Genomic DNA, 22,866 nt, shown 5'->3' on the forward strand with positions numbered 1-22,866 from the left:
TACAACATTCTTCAATATTCATAGTTCTTTTATTGTAAAATCTATATAGCAAAAAGAGATGAATATCCTAGAAAAAAGCATGATTTTCATGTGTTGTATACTAGACCCTGTTAGCTATAATTAGTCACATTGATTTTTATACTTTTTTTGCTTTTGTATTTACGGGGTGCTAATGTTTATTTTATTGTTTACCATTAACAACGCAATGTATTTTTTGGACCTTTTCAAACAACGTCAAAATTATGTTTTAAACGCTGACTTACATGGGATGTTGATAATTCGTTCTAATGCTTTATTTGTTACTCACTGTTTTATAAAAAATAATGCACCTTTTATACTTAATGGCTTTACATTTTTCTGCTATTCAACTCCAGCTTTCTTAACTAATCAACATTTCTTTTCACAAGTGCATATATCAGCTTTTATTCATGTTTCGCCAGTTAGCTTGATTAGGGTCTCACAGAAAGAGCACATGAGGTTGCATAATTAAGAGTAAAATAAGAACTACATGGTTGGTATTTGTTGACCCATTAAATACAGGAGCATATCCTCTGTCACAAAAAGTATATCACTCAAATACGTGTTATGGAGCTTAGGAAGTACATGCTGGACTCTTTAAGTCTTTGATGTTCCTCAAAATCATACTTGTGAAAGTAAACATCAGATAATTAGGTAAAGCCCTACAAAATAGGGCTCCAAGAATCAAAACCAATCATATAGCTAAGGCTGTGTTCACAGGCAAAATTTGCAACTTTTTGTACAATTATATTGTTACTTTGACACTATGTTGCAATACTTTGAAGCATAATACCACAAAAGAAGAAGAGTTGATATAAACACTCAGTTTTTTAGTAAACTTCTTTCCCATTGGAATAAACCAGATTTCTCTACATCTAGAGGGGATAAACGAGCAGACTCTAATTTCTCTTCACCAATCACATTTGAGATAATCACTAATAAAGTGAGGCAAGCATGATATTCCTCCATCTTCTGTGAATCAGTGAGCTCTAGTGAATGATCTTTCCATGGCTGGTAGAAGGTCCTACACAAGGAATATGACAAAATATGATGATTATTTTTGAAGTGTAAATAAAATACAAAAATAAGCCAACCAGATTTGTTTCTAGGTAAATGAGGTATTCAGTGTACAGGAAATTGAACTTCAGCTACAGTAAAGCCACAGTTAATTTATGCCAGTGAAAATTTATGGAATCAATGTTGCAAAGCTCAATGAGCTATATCTGAAATTAGTTCCCAATCCCACCAACAGGATGGCAATGAGTCTGGATCCATGTTAACTATTTTGGGACCTAGACCCACCACGGACCCATGCAGGTACACGCTAGGTCTGCTAACCACAGGTCCTTGAGTGCCAAGCGGATCTGCGGCTACCCACAAATTTAGAAAATATTTTAAAAAGTTGAAAATAACTTATATATTTGTGCATGTATTTCCTATAATTATATATGTTATTTCAGACAATAAAAAGAACATTAAAAATGATAATAACAATTACAAAATATAATTGAAGTACAAGTACACAACTTTAAATTGTCATTTAAATATAAATATAATTACTAAAAAATATAATTTAAAAGAAGACTATAAAACATCAAATCTCTAACATACCTCCATCAACATAACATTATTTCACAATTATGGATTGACAAATATAGCATCGTTGCTTAAGAATATAATATTAATGTACATATATATTTAGGAATTGCGGGTCTGGGTACCCACGAGTCTGGACACCTCATTACCCAGATCCGGACCCATTCAACAGTGGGTTTCAAAGTCTTCGATCTCAACTACCCACGAGTTCAAAAACAAAGATCCAGACCGACCCGTTGCGAGTATTACCGGCGGATACCTACGGATCCGAATACTCATTGTCATTCCTACCCGCCAAGGACAGAGGTTTAGAGTTCAATTCTCACCCCTCAATTCCTGTAAAATCCAGAACCCCTAGTATCTATTGGCCCAAAAAAGGTAAATGTTGCTGAATTTCACCTAGATCAAATGACAATGAAAACTCAAATCTAATGGTTGATTTGCTAATAAAAATGTTTATGAAGCATGGCTAAAGAGTAAAGACACAAACACCGAACACAACACAGTTCAAACACTTGACATGGATAATGTGCAAAACGCAACATATATAAAGCAAGTCAAATGAGGATTAAAATTGAGAATCATGATTTACATATTCACCTTTTCAAAACAAATGGCTAATCATTACATTTATCTTGTGGTAATGAGGCTCCAAAAAAATGAGATACTAAGACAATTTTTTATGGTGAAAGTATTATTCCTTTATAAAAATGATTCTAAAACAAGATAAGTGTACAAGTCATGTTGTAGAGCTGTGTAGTGTGTCTGATCTAACAATTTTTTTAATTGGACACCTGATGAGCAGTGTCCTACACCTCAAAGAATGAGGAGTGTCAGTGCTTTCATAGATATAGGAAGATCTATAGTTACAAGAGTGCTGTAAAAAATGTCAATTTGACACCAAGGGTAATTGAGCCTGGTATCCTTTAATTCTCCCCCAGATTTTTAAAAACAAAGACACGACTCAAGAATTATAAAAAACTTAACAAGGAATTACATTTTCCTTGTTTAACATCATGATCACAGACTGATAAAGATGAAAAAACGTAAAGAAAATAGAAGAGTAGAAAAATTACCATCTCCATGACGGGTTAGCTTCTGGAGGACATCGAACCCTTGAACAATTTGATGATATTAAAGTAGTGTAACCTTGCAATAAATCAGTTCTGCCAACTACAAAGTGAAATAAAACTATCAATATCTAGCCACTTCCATATAAGCATCTAAGTAAATAGTCAGTCAGCCTTGACCTATCAGCGTAATTGCAATAAATAAAGTGTATTACGTATAAAATAGCATACCTGCAAAATTAGAGGCGCCAAAAACTAGGAGACAGAGAGCAGTTACAACTGACGGTAACACTTCATGATTTATACCAAGCTGTTGGAGATAAAAAATTGTAGAAGCTAGTAACTTCTCAGAGCCAATTTTAGTATCATGTCTTTGTCCAGAGGTATTTTCAACTTGCAGCAGAAGAGAATGCAGGGAGTCCAAGTTTTGTGTTTCAGCAAACCCTGAATCTACATCATTGGATTTCTGATAGAGCTTCCCGATGATTATTGATGCCGCTAACCAGCGCAGAAATTTTGATACTAATGAGTTCTCATGAGACTCTTCCCATAAAGTATTTGCGGAAAAGATGTGAGACCCATTGGACCTCAGTCTTCGTGAAGAATCTGACTGTATAGCAGTGGTAATGGCCCAGATAAGAAAGCTTTCTAGCCTTTCCACATCCTGTATAAATAAAATATTTCCAAAATTAACACTTTCATAATAGCATCATAGAATAAAATAGTTTATAGTTTATTATATAAAATGCAAGGTGTAATCACACCTAACTATGCATCATTTGAAAAACTCTACTATGAAGTTTGAAAAGTGAATTTCATCTATTATTTTCATCTTCTGGAACATGCTTGAGAACTCGAGAACAAATATCATAGTGTTCATCCATCGTGGACAATAGGCTCACCAGACCCTACACTATAATCCATCATAATCCAGCACACTTAACATTAGGCCCAAGCCAAAGAACAATTTTAAAGAGGGGCACATCTTCTGTCTCACATTTTGTGCCACTCCATATATCATGGATTATTATTGGTTGAAAAAAATATATTTAAGTGAAAAATCTAACTAAGTATTTTTCTAACCAATCACATCGCATGGCACATGGAGTGGTACAATATTGTGGGACAGAAGATGTGGTCCCTTTTAAAGGTGATTCCCAAACCTATAATAGACCACATAATTGTATTCATCTCCAATAAAAATATAATGTTATCTGTTCAACTCATTTCAATAAAACAAAATACACTCATCAATAGAAGCCTCAACTTAGAAAGTTCTAAATTTGCATTACTGTGCACCTAAATTCTAATAAAAATATGAAAATATAAACATCAAATTGGTCACTTGTTTGTCTTTGAACAAAAATATATGTTAAATAATTTAAGGTGATAATAATCAATTTTTGATATTGATTTAAAAAAAAAGAGGGAGATGAGAGAGTACCATTAGGAAAATGGAGACAGGAGGTGAATTCATAAGTATGGCTTCAAGGGCACACTCCGGATTAATGCTTTTTATTGTTTGGTCACATATACTGCCAGCCTGGTAAATCTGATATATGCCCTCAATTGATAGGGTAAAATGTGGCTGAAATATCTTCCTTTTTTGAGATAATTTCAACATTGATGCTATCATTTGTAGAAAAGGATTAACCAGCCCCGCACTTTCATTTAACAACTTTATGTCATGGAGTAAGAAATTAAATAGATTAGATGAAAGATCCATGAGCTGCTCAAGGCCATAATTTCCCAACCACTTGGATAGGCTTCCAGACGAAATGACATCATTAACAACCTTAACAATAAAAGTTCAGATGTACTCAGTGCAAAAGAAGACTAAATGTTAAAAGTAAATAGGACACTTGTTTATTTTTAAGCATAAAGACTACAAAATTTAATAATATATAATTAATTAGTCAGTCTGATAACACCGACACAGAATTCACCAGCACAGAATTTAATAAATAAGTGTTCAGGAAAAGCTTCTTGCATTTGAGCGGCTGACTCCCAGGAATTTTCACACTCCGGCAAACCTTCCCACTGCACCAACACCTCAACATCTCCATTCTGACCAACACGGTGTTGTAGGATTGTCGCCGGTTGCACCTTTAATTCCCACTCCTCTGACAACATCGACGGAATAGGTTGGGACTGTTGAGCCGGTTTTAGAGCCTTTTTCAACAAAGAAACATGAAATACGGGGTGGACCCACGTATGCTCCGGTAAGGCCAATCGGTAAGCTATCGATCCAATGCGCTCTAAGATCCGGTAAGGGCCATAGAACTTAGCTGCAAGTTTGGCCGAAGGTCTGGAAGCTAGAGTCCTCATCCTGTAAGGTTGCAGTTTCAGGAATATCCAATCTTCAACCTCAAACTCTATCTCTCGTCGATGTTTATCGGCCTGAGCCTTCATCAGATCTTGGGCACGTAACAGATTCTGCCTCAACTCTTGAATAACCTCATCTCAGGCAATCAAGAGCTGGTTAACTTCCTCAACCTTTGATGTAAAAGTACACCCCTTAATCAAGGTTGGAGGATCTCTCCCATAGAAGGCCTTGAAAGGAGTCATACCTGCAGAAACGTTATAAGTAGTGTTAAACCAAAATTCTGTCCATGACAGCCATTCAACCCACTTTTTCGGCTTAGGCCCTGCAAAGCATCGAAGATATGTTTCCAACCCACGATTCACCACCTCGGTTTGCCCATCCATTTGAGGGTGGTAAGTCGTGCTGTACTTCAATCGAGTACCTGCCAATCAGAATAATTCCTGCCAGAACTGGCTCAAAAAGACCTGATCCTGGTCGGAAACTATCGACGTCGGGTACCCATGTAACTTCACCACCTCTCTAACAAACAAGGAAGCTACATCCTTAGCCGAATAGGGGTGGTCAAGAGGATAAAAATGGGCGTATTTCGTGAGCCAATCCACCACTACAAAGATGGTATCCTTACCATTAGACCGCGGCAATTCGGATGTGAAATCCATCGACATATCCTGCCATACCTGAGTAGGGATGGGTAGGGGTTGCAAGACCCCCCCAGGAGCTAAAGTCGAATACTTCTGACGTTGGCAAACATCACACGCCTCGACATACTGCTTCACATAACCACGCATGTCGTCCCAGTAGAAAAAACTCGAAACCTGCTTGTAAGTGCGGAAAAACCCGGAGTGACCTCCGGCTACACTGTCATGACACTCAGCTAAGATCAGCGGTAACTTGTCAGATGTCTTGGGCAGAACCAACCTCCCCTTATACAACAATCACCCTGTCTGAAACTGGAACCCCGGATGAGATTCGGGATTCTCCACCAAATCCTAGATTACCCTCCTCCACTTAGGTTCCTGTTGAACCTCTTGGAACCAACCCTCGGCATCTCCAACCTGAATCACTGAGTGCCGAATAATAGGCCTTCCGCGATAAGGCATCGGCCACTGTATTCTCCCGTCCGGGTTTGAACTAAATCTCAAAATCCAGCCCAATGAGCTTCACCGCCCATTTAAACTGCTCCTCACTGAAAAGCCTATGCTCTGTAAGGAATTTCAAACTCCATTGGTCTGTTCTGATAACAAAGTGGCGACCCAACAAGTAGTGTTTCCACTTCTGCACGGCCTGTACCAACGCCATCAACTCTCGTTCACCGATTTCTGCTGGGATCTAGCTGATAACCCCTTGCATCAACACGACCCCAATCCCCTTACTAGAAGCATCGGTTTCCAACACAAAGGTCTTCGAGAAGTCGGGCACGACCAACATAGGCAAACTGACCATGGCCCCCTTGAGGGTCTGAAAGGCCTGAGTGGTTTCTTCGGTCCACACGAAGTTATCTTTTTTCAACAAATCCATGAGAGGTTTGGCAATTCTCCCATACCCTTGCACAAACCTTCGGTAATAACCGGTGAGGCCCAGAAATCCCCTTAAACTCTTAACATCACGGGGTATTGGCCACGAACTCATCGTGGCCACTTTATACTCGTCCGCGGCGACTCTAGAATGAGAGATAATATGACCCAAATATTCCAAACTGGGTTTAGCAAAACTGCATTTCTTCCGGTTGACCTTCAACGCATGGTCGCGCAACGCGGTCAAAACCTCCCTCATCTTCCTTTCGTGAGATTCCTCATCAGGACTGTAAACTAGAATATCGTCGAAGAAAACCAAAGCAAATCTCCGCAAGTAGGGTCGTAATACTTCATTCATGAGAGCCTGAAAGGTCGAAAGTGCATTCGTGAGACCGAAAGGCATCACAACAAACTCATAATGACCTTCATGAGTTCGAAAAGCAGTCTTCTCTACATCCTCACTCCGCATCCGAATCTAGTGATACCCGGATTTTAAATCTAATTTGGTGAAAACTGTAGCTCCTCCAATCTCATCCAATAACTCTTCAATAATCGGGATAGGGAATTTATTCGGAATCGTCACTCTGTGCAGGGCCCGATAATCAACACAGAACCTCCACCCCCGTCCTTTTTCACCAAAATTACTGGACTGGAATAAGGACTGATGCTATGTTGAATCACCCCTAATCCCAACATCTCCCTAACCAATCCTTCAATCTCTGTCTTCTGATAGTGAGGATATTTGTACGGTCTGATATTGGGGATAGCTGCCCCCTCAATCAGATGTATGGCATGATCCTGCCTTCGAACCGGTGGTAACCCTGTAGGATCTATGAATAATTCTTCAAAATCCTCCAGCACTTGTAACATACGGATCAGAGTGCTCTCCACCTCTTCCTTTCTCGGCTCTGAGGATTCACAATGCATAATCAACCCCTTTCCCTCTGCTCGAATGACCTGCAATAAAGCGCCATATGAGACCTCAGTTTTGGCCAAGGCTGGGTTTCCTGTAATACGGATCGATTTCTGGCCTTGTTTGATCGTGAGTTCCAATTTACCAAAATCAGCTTGGACCTCTCCCAAACTAGATAACCATTCCAAACCCAACACAGGTCAACCCCCTTGAGACTGAAGAGGTAAAAGTCTTGGATCACTTCCAGATTCTGTATCTGAAAAGACAATTACGCGCATTTCCCCCTACATTTCACCTTACGCCCATCTCCTACTTCCACCATATATGAGGGAGTATTCTGAACTAATAGTCTCAACTCCTGTACAACCTCATGAGCTATGAAGTTGTGAGAAGCCCCACAGTCAATGAGAACAACCACCTTCCTCCCCTTTAACATCCCTTCTACCTTCCATGAACGGGTCGTAGTGAACCCCGACATAGAGCACAAGGACAACCTCAGATCGTGTACCTCCGATATATCTATATTGTCTTCCTCCCTATGTTCCTCGTCTTCCTCCTCTTCTTCCAAAATAAGCATTCGAAATTGCCTATTTTTACATCGATGGTCTCTAGTAAAAGGCTCATCATAACGAAAACATAGCCATTTTTCCCGCCTTTCCCTCATCTCAGCGCTGGTCAAATGTTTGAATTTTTCCCCTCTCGGCCGAACCACTTCAATGACGGGTTTCAGTGCCGACTGCACAATTGGGTTACTCGCCCCGAAACTGTTCTGCCTTCCATCCCCCATCGGCTTTGATTCCACGGTTACCATTCTGGAGTAGGGGTTTGCCCTCTGATTTCCTCTAGTCCGACTTGCATACCCAAACGAGCCCCTCCTACTCAAAACGGCATTCTTCTGCTCAATTAGTAGCACCTTCTGGATTACATCGGATAAGGATTGTAACTCATACAACTTTACCTCGGCTCGAAGCTCTTCCTTCAATCCATTCAGAAATATCCCCCTAGTGAACTCTGGATCGATGCTTCTCAAAGCCCCAACAAACTTCTCAAAATCCTCAACAAATCCCTCAACGGACCAGGTTTGTTTGAGGGCTAATAACTGCTCAAATGGATTCTGGATCATCAACGGTTGGAATCTTCGAACCATTGCAATCTTGAATCCTTCCCAATTTGGCCTGGGATTGCATTTTTCCCACCAATGGTATCAACTCAATGCTTTTCCTTCGAGTGCCATAACTGTGGCCTGCATTTTCTCCCCCTCTGTAAGTTCCTTCAACTGGAAGTACCTTTCTAGTCGGTGAGTCCATCCATACGCGTCTTCACCGGAGAAAATTGGAATTTCCAATTTCCTCCATGTATCCCGCCTAAACTCTCCCCCACCATGTATGCCTTCTCGGAAGTCATTTATGCCTCAGTTACCTCCTCGGAACTCATTTCCATCTTGAACCTCTGCCTGGAACTCCTCACCACCGCGGAGACCACCACAAAACTCATTCCCATTCTGCCCCCCCTGTATGGAACTCCTCACCGCCACGGTAACCACGACGAAACTCATTCCTGTTATGTCCCCCTGCACGGAACTCCTCACCACCACGGAGACCACCACGAAACTCATCCCCGTTCTGCCCCTTGCACGGGAACCTTGTCCAGCGTGAACTCCTCCACGGAATTCATTTCCATCGAAGACTCCCCCACGGAACTCCCCTTCTGTTCGAAGCTCTCTTCTGCGTCGAGCTCCATTGCCATGGGAGCTATCATTTTCGTCGTGAATGTCTTGACGGAAATCACCTTCCCTGAACTCGTCTTCCCGAGGAACCTCTCTTCTCCGACGAACTCCAACACCACGGGAGTCGTCCCTACCACTGTAAATGTCCCCTCGCGCTTCTGCTCTTATTTTCTTGTTCCCAATTCTCTCCGGAACGCGACATACTTCGAGTTTTCAGGAATTTTCGGCGAAACAGCAGCGGTTTTTAGGGCACCGGAATCGGTGCTCTGATACTAGTGATAACACCAGCACAGAATTACAAAAAAGAAGAAGGAAATTTCACAATCGATTCGGAATCAACACCTCAACACTTATTTAGTTTACAGTCAGTTGAATAAAATAGACAACTTTGTGGTATTGAAGATAGTTACCAGATTTTCTCTTTTACTTGTGTACCGTATATCAAATTCATAGTGCATACATCTTCAAGAAAATAAAACAAAAATCAAGCTTTAATCCCACTGTGGGAGGTCTGCTACATGGGTGGAACACCGTCATAATGATCTATCAAAAATTATGTTCATTAACAAAGCATTGATCTCTAATTTTTCCTAATTGTTTTGCCTATAGTTTTTCTTAGTCTCCCTCTTCCTCTAGAAATTGGACTAACCTCCATTTGATATATTCTTCTTACAGAGTAAATGGGAAGGTTTGAACAAATACAGTACAACAAAACAGAAAAGACAATTACATTACAGTTTTATAATAATAACTTCCCCCTACCCAAAACAACTTGGACTGTAAAAGAATCAAACTGCCACCCTTGCCCTCTTCAGTACAATTGCTCAACTAACAAGTTTACTCAAATATGTGCAGGCTTACAAGTAATAGATTTAGCAAGTCCGAAGACATTTTAAAGGAAATGTGAGGAATAATTAAAAATAGATAAATCAAAGCAAAATAAATGGTGCAAGTCAGGGAGGGGAAGAATAAACTTAATGCACCCAACCGGAACTACAAACTGAATGAGAATTAGGCACTTACCTTCAATACTACCGACACATGCTTCAAGAAAAATCTATTTTCATCTCCATTAAGCCTCTCTTTAGAGATTGAAACGAGAGAAGAAAACCATGAAAATAGGGAACAATGTTTCACTAGATGTCGAGCAATCTTATGCAAATTAACAGCTTTCTTTATCACCTGTGAAGAAAATAAGATAACTCTACATTATATTGGTAGAAGAAACTCAAAGGAGTTAAGTCACAATAAGAATAACATATAGGAAATGCAAAATTCATCATGCAGCATAACATCTCAAACCATTTAAATCATAAGAGCAAACAAACAACCTTAGATCATGTTTTCACTATTCTGGTATGCAAGTCACACTCAGCTATAATTAAAGTCACACTGATCCCATGAATGCTCATTTCTAAAAGAGAAGCACCTATCAGATCCAAGCCACCATCAGGAAATCCTTGCATGATGGTGTCACAGAATGAAACATTTAAGCTGATAATAGTTCTCGTGCTTTAACTAACACATGAGTCCATATTATAAAAGGTCAAATAATACAACAGAAACACATTCAATTATGCAATGTTAGAAACATAGTTACAATTAATCAAGCAAACGACTTTTCATGAAATTAGCAAACACTTAGGTAGCATTTTGTAGATATGTATGTGCGGGACAGAAAAGCACATAGGTAGTAAATTGCGGATAGCAGCAGACCCCAACAACACTATAAGGAGTAGCAGGAAGGCTGCTACAGCTAAGGGAAAAATATAAGTATACACATAATACTAAAATACACCAAATTATATAACCAAAATAAGTGTAAGCCTCTATGGCTTCAATATAGCAGACCAAGCATCAAAATATGTGCAAACCTTTAAGAATTTACTATAAGTGTATTACACACCAAACTCTAAGACTTCAAAAAATATGATTAAGCCCCTAAGGAGATGTGGGAATTTGAGAAAAGTGAGGGGAAGAAGCAAGGAGAAATGGGAGAAAGCAGAAGTGGGCTACAGGGAAAAAACAAAATTTGCAATTTAAGAAAAAGGGCAAAAATGACTTTTCCCTTCAAAATTAGGGCCTCCAGTTGCAGCAATGCTGGAGCGTGATTATGCTGCTAACAGGCTACGGTGGCCATCCGCACCGTGATGCAACGTCTCATCGCATGGATGGGCTGTTTTGAACTGCTCCTACGCTATCCCAGCGCGATACCAAGCAATTGACTACCCAAATAGGTTGTATTCTATATTTGGTGTATTTAATCAAATAGGTCCTATTCTATATTTGGTGTATTTAATAAATAGAACTATACAAGACATTGGATTAAAAAGTGGAACATTTTGATTCTACTAAAAGGGGTTGAACTAAAGAGAACGAGAATAGAATGTCTTTCCGTCCTATTTTGTACCTTGATGAGGCTACCAAGTCCCTCTTCAGCCTCCCAAATGCATATTATTTACAGTGTAGACATGTAAATTAGTATGTTCCACTTTTGACCAACAGTTGCGAAAAATTATCAATCCATTTGTGCTAATATTTTCAACATTCTCATAATTATTCATCATATCTAGGTAAACTCATTCTCTCTTCCATCAAATTTTGATAAATTTAACAGGTTAAAAACCTGCTGGATCCAACAACTCCTTTTTCTTTTTGCATGTGGTGGGTTGGGGGATAAAAAGAAATATTATGGGAGAAAAAATATTACAAAAAAAGTTAGAGAACAAGATATCCTCCTACGAGAGACATAAAAAGGTAACATAAAGTAGGTAATAAAGCTTTCTATTCCCTTTGCAGCTATTAGGAAGGCTCCTGTGCATGGATCAAACAGCAAAGAGAGGCCAGACAAACAAGCCTGCCTCTTATAATTCAGATGAAATGACTGAGAAGAATTTTTGAAGATACAAGCATTTTAACCTCTAGCCGAACTAGATCGTAATAGCTAGTAGCTACCTTGTGAGAAAAACTCACAAGTACCTTGCTGGTTCACAAACCTAAAACCTCTATCCCAAATATATTTTCTGATATGCTTTATGTGTAGTTGTTTGAGAATAGAAGTCATCAATTTCATGCTGTCCAACTAGATAACTGCACAATCTTCATTGATTTTATGTCTGTTGGATGCATTCATGTAGATTGGAAATTTGGAACACGATCTCAAATTTTATGGTAGAAACAGAATCTCAAATGATATTGCAGGATTAGGGAGTAGAAACAGCATAGCTTCTTCGGCAGTGTACATGCATACCATTACTCGGTGTGATGATTGGTAGGAAGATTGCTAGAATCATCAAAAAATTATGCTGCCTAAGTGCCTCTGCTATGGGATGAAGACAAAATTTAATTTTTAATATTCAAGTATTATTAGACAATTTATTATGTAAAACATAAATTGAGATCTATTTTGAAGTTAGAGTTGTTAATTGTACAATTTATTATTTGATTCAATTCAATCTGCAACTAAAAGAAGTGGCATTTTGAATTGTGATTCAATTCACAATTTGACAACCAAGTTAAAGGATGAATATGTGAAGCTAAGCAGAAAATAATTTTCAGCAATGCATACCAATAAATAAAATATAGTAGTAGTCCTACATTCCAAGTGAAAGCAATATATTAGACAGAAAGGGAAAGAAATTGTGAATGTGCAATTACCTCAATAATCAGATCCTTTGACTCAATATCTGAAAGAGGAGACACATAAAAGCTCATTAGATTCTCAAGGATAGAGTTCCTGATATATATCATGGCATCATCATCTGAGTTCAGCCCAGCATATAAAAGCCGTAGCATCCAACACCTTTCTGCTTTGAAATTGACAGATATACTCCAAAAGAAGTTATCAAACAGAGGTACAGCCTACACAATTGAAGCAAATGAAAAATAAACAGAATCATTCATTACATTTTATGTCTATAAAAATTTCTCAGACGACGTTGTGAAAGAAAATTTTAAGGCCATAGAATATTTACCCTCATATTCAACTTAGAAGAGTGTATCAACAGCGTACTGATAGCTGAATAATGTTCATGGGAAGAATCTAGCAATACGCAAGATGCCTCTGCAACAAAAAGAGCAATAACCGAAGGGATTCTTTGAAATGGCTCTTCTATGCTATTTTGAACAGAATTTAATAGAAGCCGAAGTCCTGTTACATCCTTCCTCTTTTGGCACTTCTGTAAAGCATTTTGTTTGTTAATCAACCACAATATTTAAAAAAGGGATATATATATATATATACATAAATAAATAATAAGAATTAAAGAAATACATTAAGCAGGAAGAAGATTACAAGGTAGGAGGATAAGATATCATAAACTAGAAAAACAGAACAATGGATCCCAAATTCTGCATATCTACATAATAAAACAAAAAGAAACTTAAGAGCTAAGATATTTATCATGTTAATGACAAGGAGAACATTATATATTCGTGTGTTCTCCAGTGTATTATTGTTCATGGAGCACTGAAGCCTGAAAATCAGCTCAGAAAAAAGCCCAAGCCAAAATAATTAAAAAATCCATGTTGTCCAAGGTATTATGACTGGGAAGTCAGCCATGGAAATAAATCAAATAATATATATTTTGAGGGGCTTGAGGAAAAGCATAGGAAGAAACTAAAAGATCTACACATTGCTCTCATAAACATAGAAAAGGCATGTAATAGGTTGTCAAGAGACGTTATATGGAAGACACTTGATAAGAAGGGACTTCAAGCTGCTTATATTCGAGCTATCAAGGATATGTATGATGTGCTAGAACCGGTGTGCAAACGCATGGTGGGACCACAGGGGGTTAACCTATAACCATAGGTTTAGACAAAGGATCAACAATGGGCCCTTATCTTTTTGCCTTGGTTTTGGACATTATTGCTCAACATATCCAAGAACTAGTGCCTCAATGCATGCATCTTGTGGATACATGGTCCTAGTGGGGAGTCAAGAGAGAAAATACATGGTAAACTAGAGTCATGGAGAGAAGCTTCAGAATCAAATGGTATCGGTTTAAGATGTAAAATAGAGTAAATATGATGTGATTTCATTAAGATGTGCAATACCATTGGCTAAGAGGTTACAAAAAAGTGATCACACCATACCACAAGTCACATAGCCTTAGGTATCTATCATAAAAGTGATGTAGAAATAGAGAGAGATATAAATCATAGGGTTAAAGGTAGGTAGAGGATCAAATAGAGGAATGCTTCATGTGTTATTTGTGATCAAAAGTCACCTATCAAGCTAACAGGAAAATTCTGTAGCATAGCTTATAGGGTGCAATCTGTTAAGGTGCAACCTGTGATTAAAAACGTGTACACTAGAGGGAAAAGGAAAGTTTGGTTTAATGATAACAAACTTTCCTCCCCACCCTAAGAAGTTAGTTAGTTAGTTAATAAGAGTATGCTATAAATAGAAGGGTAGTTGGTTAGGGAGAGTTAGTTAGCAAATACATTCTGATTTGGAATCAGACTAGGATTGGATCGTGGGATCCAAGGCACTCAACCCTCTCTTGTAATTCTACTTCTTCTTCAATAACAAGTAAATCTAGAACCCTAACAGAATCATTGAATTCTGGGTTAGGGGCACTTCCTTTTTTTCTATCTTCAAGCTAGTTTCTATTCTCTCATTGATACCAGTTCTAACAATAGCCATAAGACAAATGATGCTTCATGGCACTAAATTTTGGGTAATAAAGAGCTAACAAGAGCATAACATAAGTGCAGCGGAGATGAGAGTATTGAGTTAGATGAGTCATGAGTGAACATAGAGGAAAAAGAAGATTAAGAATGTAAGCTAGAGGGAAAGCAAGTGTGGCATCCACTAACTAAAAAATGGTAGAATCATGCCTAAGATATTTGGATATGTGAGACAAGGACCAATAGACCAGATGGCGGATAGCCTTAAATCAAGGGGGTAGAAAGTCATAGAAAAACTAGTTTAAACTATTGGAAACAATTTAGACCTAAATGGACTTGGTTTTTTATAAAAGTGAGGCGTATCCTTGTAACCAACCCCACCTGGTGGGAAAAGACTTCGATTCCTGTTATTATTTGTGGCGTTGGTTTCCCACTAGAGTGGGGCTTTAGGGAACAACTTAGAGACTTGCATATGCTCAAAGGTCCATAAGCTACTCTAGTTGTGCTTCTCCCACACTTTTCTGGAAACAAATTTATTGTTAGACAGAGAAGAGAGAAAGTAAATCTGGAAGGAAGATAAGATAGCTTCCTAAGCAGGAAGCCAGCAAGCCACAATGGCTCAAACAAGAAACACCTAAGTTGTCCAATCTTCTATTCATATGAATAATAAAAATCCCCTAAAACACCATGAGCATAGCACCAAAGAGAAGCTATATCCAAAAGCAGAAGAAATTGCAACAAAACTTGTAAAAACTCACATTTTCTCAGACAATTAACTAAATACGGTAATACACTGAAGAACCCCCAAAATATTGGACATTCTTATTCTATCCAAAACATTTGAATTCGTATGAAAAAATGATACAGGGAGAATGAACAATCAACACCCATTTTTCACCAATGCAAATCAGATTATTCCATAAGAAAGTACCTTTTCATACATAAGTAAAAAAAAGTATCAACCAAATACAAAATAAATAAATTACAAATTCAATCTTTAAACACATTAAAAATAAATTGATATTGGGATAATGAACTGATAAAATAAACCCATTACCAACCTCTAATGCATTTTTAAATTTATCCAGGGTACCATAAGCCAACCTCCTTATCCCATGGTCTGGTGAAGACATGCCAACAAATGCAATCGCAAGCAACCCTGACCCAGCAAACTCCACAGGCTCTATGTACGCCTTTGACAGGCTATGAATTGAGAAACGCAAGATAAATACAGGATCATAATGTTCTCTAACTTCGACACAAGAAGAACATATCTGTATAGAATTTCATAGTTAGTTAAGATCTCACAAAAAAACTGTATAAAACTACAAACAGGAGATACCGCTTCAGATAGGTAACAACCTTTTTCCAGACAATATCTTCTTCAATCTTGTTTACAAATGGAAGTTCATCAGAGAAACTTCGGTCATAGGGAAAATAGAGAACCGTTGACACACATATTTCTGGGTCAATCGGAATGCTGTCTCTATGCTGGCTTGTTGACCATTCTTCAATTGCTTCTGAATCATACTTGATTTTAGAAGACATGCTTTTCTTAAGAGGATGTTCAATCTTAGATTTCAAGGCATCCACTCCCCAGAAGCATTCTAAATCAGTGACATCCAGAGACTGTAATCCACAGAGAGACTCAATATCTCGCATCATATTGTATATTGCCAAATCAGTCTGGCTGAGTGTTGCAGAATAAGAATGACATAGTAGTGCATGCAGTTCTTTTAAATTTATGCCAATATCATTTCTAGAATCTAAACCAGTTTGGCGTGCCTTTGTCAATAAGAGTATCTCAAGCAATTTAATAATTTCCAATGGTCCCCTATAGAGCTCATTTGTTTGCTCTTTGTGCTTCTCATCATTTTCATAATGATCTAGGGAAGGTATGACAAGACATTGTAGAATACTGGATATGGGCTTCAGAAAGGAACCTGCTGGTCGGCGTACTGAATGAAGAGTGGGGGCAAACTGAGAGTGGGAAAGTAACAACTGAAGATGTAAATCATATGATAGCCTCCCATCATTAAGCTGAGTAAAGATATCGTGAAGGGTTTTCATTGTTGCAGGATCACCAAACCTATGTAGAAGAGCAGATCTGATTAATTGCTCGAGGAAGGGAATGGATTGCAATTGGATGAGATCATCGTGTATCTCTACAGTCAAGTCAAGAATACTTTTTAACACAAAGATTTCCAAGTGATTATACAGCAATGAAATATCTGTGCTTTCTCCAATTCCAGATTGATTAGAGGTTAGTGGAAATTTCTTAACACTAAACTGCCAAATGTCCACCAAAATGTTCATGAATCGTATCCTGGATGCTTTCAATTTCTTTTGCATTTCCACAGAAACCTCTTCCAATTCCTCACCTGTTTCTTCATGAAACAACAATATTTTACAAAGAAATATCTTTGCAACAGCACGATAGATGATGCTCAAAGACTGGCGCAGAGAATAACTATCAATAACTTCACTATCACAGTCCATCAGCTCATCCTGTGAAGCAGAAATTGGGCAAATGGATTTGAATAGATTTAGTCGCATCTTCATTTTCACTGAATCTCCATTTAGAGCAAAGTGATATTGCAACATATGAATTGATTTTCCAAGAAGACTATCATTGAAAAGACAGAGAAGTTGTTGCACAGATGATGGAATGAATTCTCCACACTCTTCCTCAAATATGTCTTTTGACAAAAAGCTCTTCCACTGACTGAAACCTTTAAAAAGAATCTTTGAATAAAAGTAAGGTAAATGATTAAAATCTTTGCAGTTCTGCTTCCCAAGTCTCCTAGAAATTAAGCTCAAGTATGACAAAGAGGTTGGTAGAAGCAGCATAAACTGATCTTCTGAAAGATTAAGATCAAAGGCTTGTCCTGTCAAACCAGTATCATGATGTAAGCTTCTATTCACTATACCCAAAAATAAATGCCCAAAAAGCGATGACTGCAAAGAACTCATTTCATTGAGAATATACAAGAATTTAGCTTTCTTTGCATTTGTCTTGTAAACGCACTGGGAAACCATTTTCACTGGAGTAATCATTATGATTTTCCACAGGACCAATACCAAGGGATGAAAAGCTTCTTGTTGCATATGTTTCTGCTTATACAAAGCATTGACAGCTTCAAGCAAGCACCTATCTGCAAAATCTATTTCAAAATTTACAGAAAAGTCAACTACTTTACAGTAGATCTGCTCGAAGATATCAGCTTTCATATTATTTTCACCCATTTCCCAAAATAAATCATATGGTGCCCTGCTTCCAGTTAGCTGCTGAAAATAAATGGATAATGTCCTGAAGGCACCAGCAGCTACGGAACATGCAACAGATAACATGGATTTCTTACATGGCAAATCATCAACCTCAACCCTACTGAACATCCAACCCACTAATTCAAGGAGCTGGAAAGGGGATAAAAATCGAACCAAAGCATGTAAAGCATACAAGGTTGGATGGAGAGGCTTCATATCTTTAGCACAAATACAAAGCTCAAATCTGTGTCTGACATCTAGAAACAGCTTCTGTTGGAGGCTTTTAAAGGCTTTCACAAAATTATTAGGAACATCTTGGGCTTCTGATGCACAAAGGTGGGAATCACATAAAGACCACAAGTAGTCCAGAGTCATTGTTAATATGTTTAAAATTGGATTACTTAATTTGTTAAACCCCTCACTGGATTCTATATTTGGCATATCGAAGTCATTCCCTATATTGCCATTTGCAAAGTTCTGACTGCTTCCCAAAGGAAAGGACAATGACATCAAAATGGAAGGATGAGAAAAAATGGTTTTAATTGCTTGTTGAATGTCATGGCTTGATGAATGAAAAGCAGAGTTTGTAGCCCAGTCAGAACCACTATATGGAACACACATTTGAGCTAATAAATTCCCTACAATAATAACACAGAGATTCAAATGTTCTTCAATTTCAGCTAATGGATTGGCTTTACACCATAATTGAATCCGATGAATCCAGAACAGCACAAGTTGCAAATTTGGAAGGAGGGAGCAATCACTTGTGGACTCAGATAATTTATGCAGCAGTAGCTCTTGCATCTTAGATATCTTTGATATGGAAGGACCATTCATACACATCATTGCAGGAAATAACACATGGAAAGGAGCCTGTTTTAGAAAGATACTAAAGGCAGCAGCATCAGCTTCAGAACCATGTAAAAGTTGGTTACAAGTTAGAGGGTCAGGACACAATGTAAGATCAGGAGTCCCGATAGGAGCAGCATTTCGACTATCACTACCAAGATCCGATAGAGCCATATCCAAGCCAGCATAAAACATCACAGGCCACAACTTAGAAGCATGGAGAAGAACACTATGATCAAGAAAAATTACTGATGATAAAAGCGAGAAAGGAACTGTAAGTAAGTCCTGTGGAATAGCCACACCCGATGGCAGCTTTGTCAATCTTTTATCTGTTGCTTCTGATATAATGGAAGATATGAATGCTATGGTTGTTTCAGCCACCTCATGACCAGCCCCACAACTCAATGATCTTTTAACTGATCCAAGTGCACTTCCCAAAGAACCATCAAGGGAGGCAGATTCTTCATTTTCAGAGAGAAGGCCACAATTTTGTTGGCATGATATGCTCTGCACATAGTCCACCAAATTCTTCAGTGGCTTCCACTCAGGCAAGACTTCAACATCTTCGTAATTGCCATCAAGTCTTTCAGTCAGGTCTGCGTTAACTACAGCAGATAACAATTTAGCATCGACCTATCAAAAACACAAATCTAACATTAGATGTAAAAGAATTTCAAAAGGACTTGAGTAAAAATGTCCAATTATGTATTGTCTACCTGTGTTTGCAAGAGATACTTGACTGTATTGCAAGTGTATAATAATACCATTGATTTTCTAGACAGCAAGCACGTTCCTGATTTAGGTCGGATCACCTGTAGACACTTCTCCAGCACACATATGATAAAAGGGCTAAAATCAGGTGATAAATCTGCAATGAAAACAACTAGATCAGCAATGAAGAGCCAAAAAAGATCCCCACAAATTTGATAACAATAGATAGTAAATTCCCCAAAAAAATGCAGAATCATTGAACTACACCGCCAGATAAAAAATTGAGTGCCCAGATGAGTTAGAACAAAAATGAAAAGTATCAATATATGACATAAGTAACTTTAGAGTTGGCCTACACATGCAAAAAAACAAAAGATGTGATTAGAGAACTATTTACCTTTACCACTTTCCAAACAATGAACGTGATTCATAAGGATATCCCAATATCTGACTAAATTATTCCCAAGTGTGGAAACAGCATCACATAAGAAAGATATAACAATTGAACACAGACTCTGTAATGCTTCCACGTCCAAGATATTGATGGGGGATTCCTTTATGTGGTAACCTGGTAAAAATAAAAACCATTTTCCTATTTCATGAAGGTTCTTGTCAAAAGCACCAGTACTGAACATAGCTGCCACAGCCAACCTGTATGCTTGATCCCTAACCCCATTGACGGGTGAAAACATTAACAATTTAATGAATGTCTGTAGGTGTTTGTAAAACATGGGTGGAGTTCTTATGGGAATTTCATTGTCTGGACACCACTCAACATATTCCACAAGTAAAGACAACAATGAGACCTGTAGATTACTAGTTAACTCCAACGGGGTTTTGAGAAAATCCATGAAAGATTCAATTGCTTTATCCAATGTGAACGGCATAGTGCGCTGCACAAGGCAAACAGAAAATGAAGATGTAAGATAACTTCATACATATTTGCATTAGTTATAACTTATAACTAATCCTTTTTCACCACATCATATATTTTCTATTACATAATGGATCAACAGTATTGTTATCTCCCAAAAAAGCTTGAACATAACAAGATTTAGAAAAAATGTACGTACACGGTAATATCTGAGAGCATCAAGCAGTTTAGAGTGTAAGTATGATTCTGCATCCTTGGGTGTGCTAAAGGCCATGGAGTGAAGATCCACACCCCAAATTTCCCCCATAGTATTCATGAGATCCTCTTCATCATCCAATTCACTCTCTCTTACCGCAATATCAGCTATTCCATTGTTTCCAGTCAAATCAATATCTGGAGCAGAACTTATCCCACCAACAACTATATCTATGTCACTCTCAAAAGTATCTTTTTTTAACTTCTGTCTACTATTGCCACTATGTTCAAGATGGCATGCAGGTCTTTTCAAACTTGAGTTGCGGGCTTTTAATGGGGACAGTAGATTCAATAAAACCTGCGGATCAGGAAGAAAAGCTTGAACGTAATTCTGAATTTCTTGCTTGATAGATACCATATGTTGCATGAATGAATTGCTGGAACTAGAACTACGGTTCAAACATCCAAAAAGAGAGTCCAGCAATTTCAATATTTCCAGAAGAAGCTTTACAATACCATGTTTAACAAGAAAATTAGTGTGAAGCAATCCCCGATTAAACATAGACCTGCTGAATGGACGAGGAAACAAGCACTTCATGTTATTGTGCAAATCCATTTTGTCAAATGAGTGTGGATCATTTGATTGAGAACTGGTGAATTCCTTGGACAGGCCATCACCCACTGATGAAACCAAATTAGCTGCCACAGATATCGCAGAAATCCTGCAAATACATCAGTCACCATCTGAAAATGTAAGGAGAATAGAAACAAAAACATATAAGAATATGAAGACAAATTACAATCCATATACCATGAAGATGATGTATCATTTTCAATGTTGTAAGGAAACTCTTTCAAATATGACAAACCGAATGAATGCCTGCCATTGACAATGGCCAAAAGTAAATCTCTGTGATACTGAACCTCAGTTGCCCGTAGCTTTTTCATGAGCCCCATGATTCTCTTTGGATTACCTCTCAAAGGATTTGGACGCTTTTTCAAGTCAGGCATCAAACCATTACTTGGATCAGTACAAACTGTAATAAGTATATTATATGCCAACTCAGCAGCAAGTCCACCACCTTCCCTTCCACAAATATTCACCAACTGCTCCAATGTCACACTTCCGAACAGAACACTTCGAAGTCCTGGTGGCACCAACGATTCTTCAACAAGAACCCGGTCTCTCAGTGTTGACAACACAAACACAACAGTCTCGTCATCATCATTCTCCAGCCCGCGAAGAACACCAGAAAACATATCTCTCTGCTGCAATACCCACCGCAACAACCCCGGCTTCCCAACCTCCAAAAACGACATTGCAAACCCTACAAACGACTTCCTGAGCAACCCTCTGCTCCTTTTCTCATCGTTCCACCTAGGCTTATACCCCGCAAGCTTGGCGAATTCTGCAAGCTTGAAATCAAAAGTTTTGGAAACTTCATAAGCCAAACTCGGCCCACGCCTAACAACCGAAGCCATGAGCAAAAGCGCAGCCTTCTGGCGCTTCATTTCCTTACTACTCAACTCCTTATAAACATCACCTAAGTATTCATCAATAATCAATCGTGCAAACTTATCGAGATCCTTACGAACAAACATACTATGAACATCATTATTTCTATATTTCCCCTCATGGTGACTAAGTATGCAAGAAATTAACTCAAATATGTAAAACATTCCCGGCTTCCCTTGTCGGAGCTTCCAAGATTCCAATAACTCAGAGCACTTTGGAGAACCATGCACGTACTCGCGAAGCAATTCGCCTCCATTGTCACCCTTTAACAGCCTTATGAACTCTTTTATGGCATCAGAGCATAGTTTTATCTCAGCAGAGGTGATTCTATGAAGCAACTCTTTCATTTTGGCTTCATTGGTAACCTTTGCTTGCAAGTTCAGAACAACGCCGCCGCCGCTGCCGCCGCCGCCGCCGTCAACTTCCATGGCTGCAAGCAGTGCTTATTAAATTTATGCGAAAATTTGAGATTTAAAAATTGAGAAGCTCGATTGAATGCAAATGAATTTGATTGGTGCGATAAGACCGTGAGATTATAGTGGGAGAGATGAATGTGGTGAAGTAAATTAGGGTTTTAGTAGGGTTTAGTGATTATTTGTGAGTTCAGAAAGGCATGAGAGAACAGAGACAAAAACAACAAAAGAGAACTCTGCGGTG

At 38.4% G+C, this 22,866-nt stretch overlaps 1 protein-coding gene across 2 annotated transcripts; it reads right to left on the minus strand.

The window, feature by feature from the left end:
• Positions 571-22,866, minus strand: LOC109356706. 2 transcript variants are annotated; one of them, XM_019600190.1, is made up of 13 exons: positions 21,505-22,866; positions 20,698-21,415; positions 20,022-20,517; positions 19,630-19,781; positions 16,160-19,546; positions 15,859-16,071; positions 13,138-13,341; positions 12,821-13,024; positions 10,187-10,345; positions 4,129-4,479; positions 2,916-3,348; positions 2,691-2,784; positions 571-1,042 (listed from the first exon to the last, which is right to left on the minus strand). In XM_019600190.1, the coding sequence occupies exons 1-13, from the start codon at positions 22,635-22,637 to the stop codon at positions 841-843; spliced, it is 7,746 nt and encodes a 2,581-aa protein (XP_019455735.1). In that variant the 5' UTR covers positions 22,638-22,866; the 3' UTR covers positions 571-840. The 2 variants fall into 2 exon arrangements, with proteins under 2 accessions (XP_019455735.1, XP_019455734.1); XM_019600189.1 differs by having other exon boundaries at positions 572-1,042; positions 2,691-2,787.

This window comes from Lupinus angustifolius, chromosome LG09, assembly GCF_001865875.1.
Source record: "Lupinus angustifolius cultivar Tanjil chromosome LG09, LupAngTanjil_v1.0, whole genome shotgun sequence".
NCBI lineage: Eukaryota > Viridiplantae > Streptophyta > Magnoliopsida > Fabales > Fabaceae > Lupinus > Lupinus angustifolius.

Bases quoted from the DNA above. Each gene is read 5' to 3' on its own strand.
- LOC109356706 (XM_019600189.1), bottom strand. From the start codon at position 22,637: ATGGAAGTTGACGGCGGCGGCGGCGGCAGCGGCGGCGGCGTTGTTCTG. The intron at 20,518-20,697 runs GTACGTACATTT...TGCCTTGTGCAG, and splicing joins ATGCTCTCAGATATTACCGT to CGCACTATGCCGTTCACATT. The intron at 3,349-4,128 runs GTACTCTCTCAT...TTATTTATACAG, and splicing joins CTGTCTCCATTTTCCTAATG to GATGTGGAAAGGCTAGAAAG.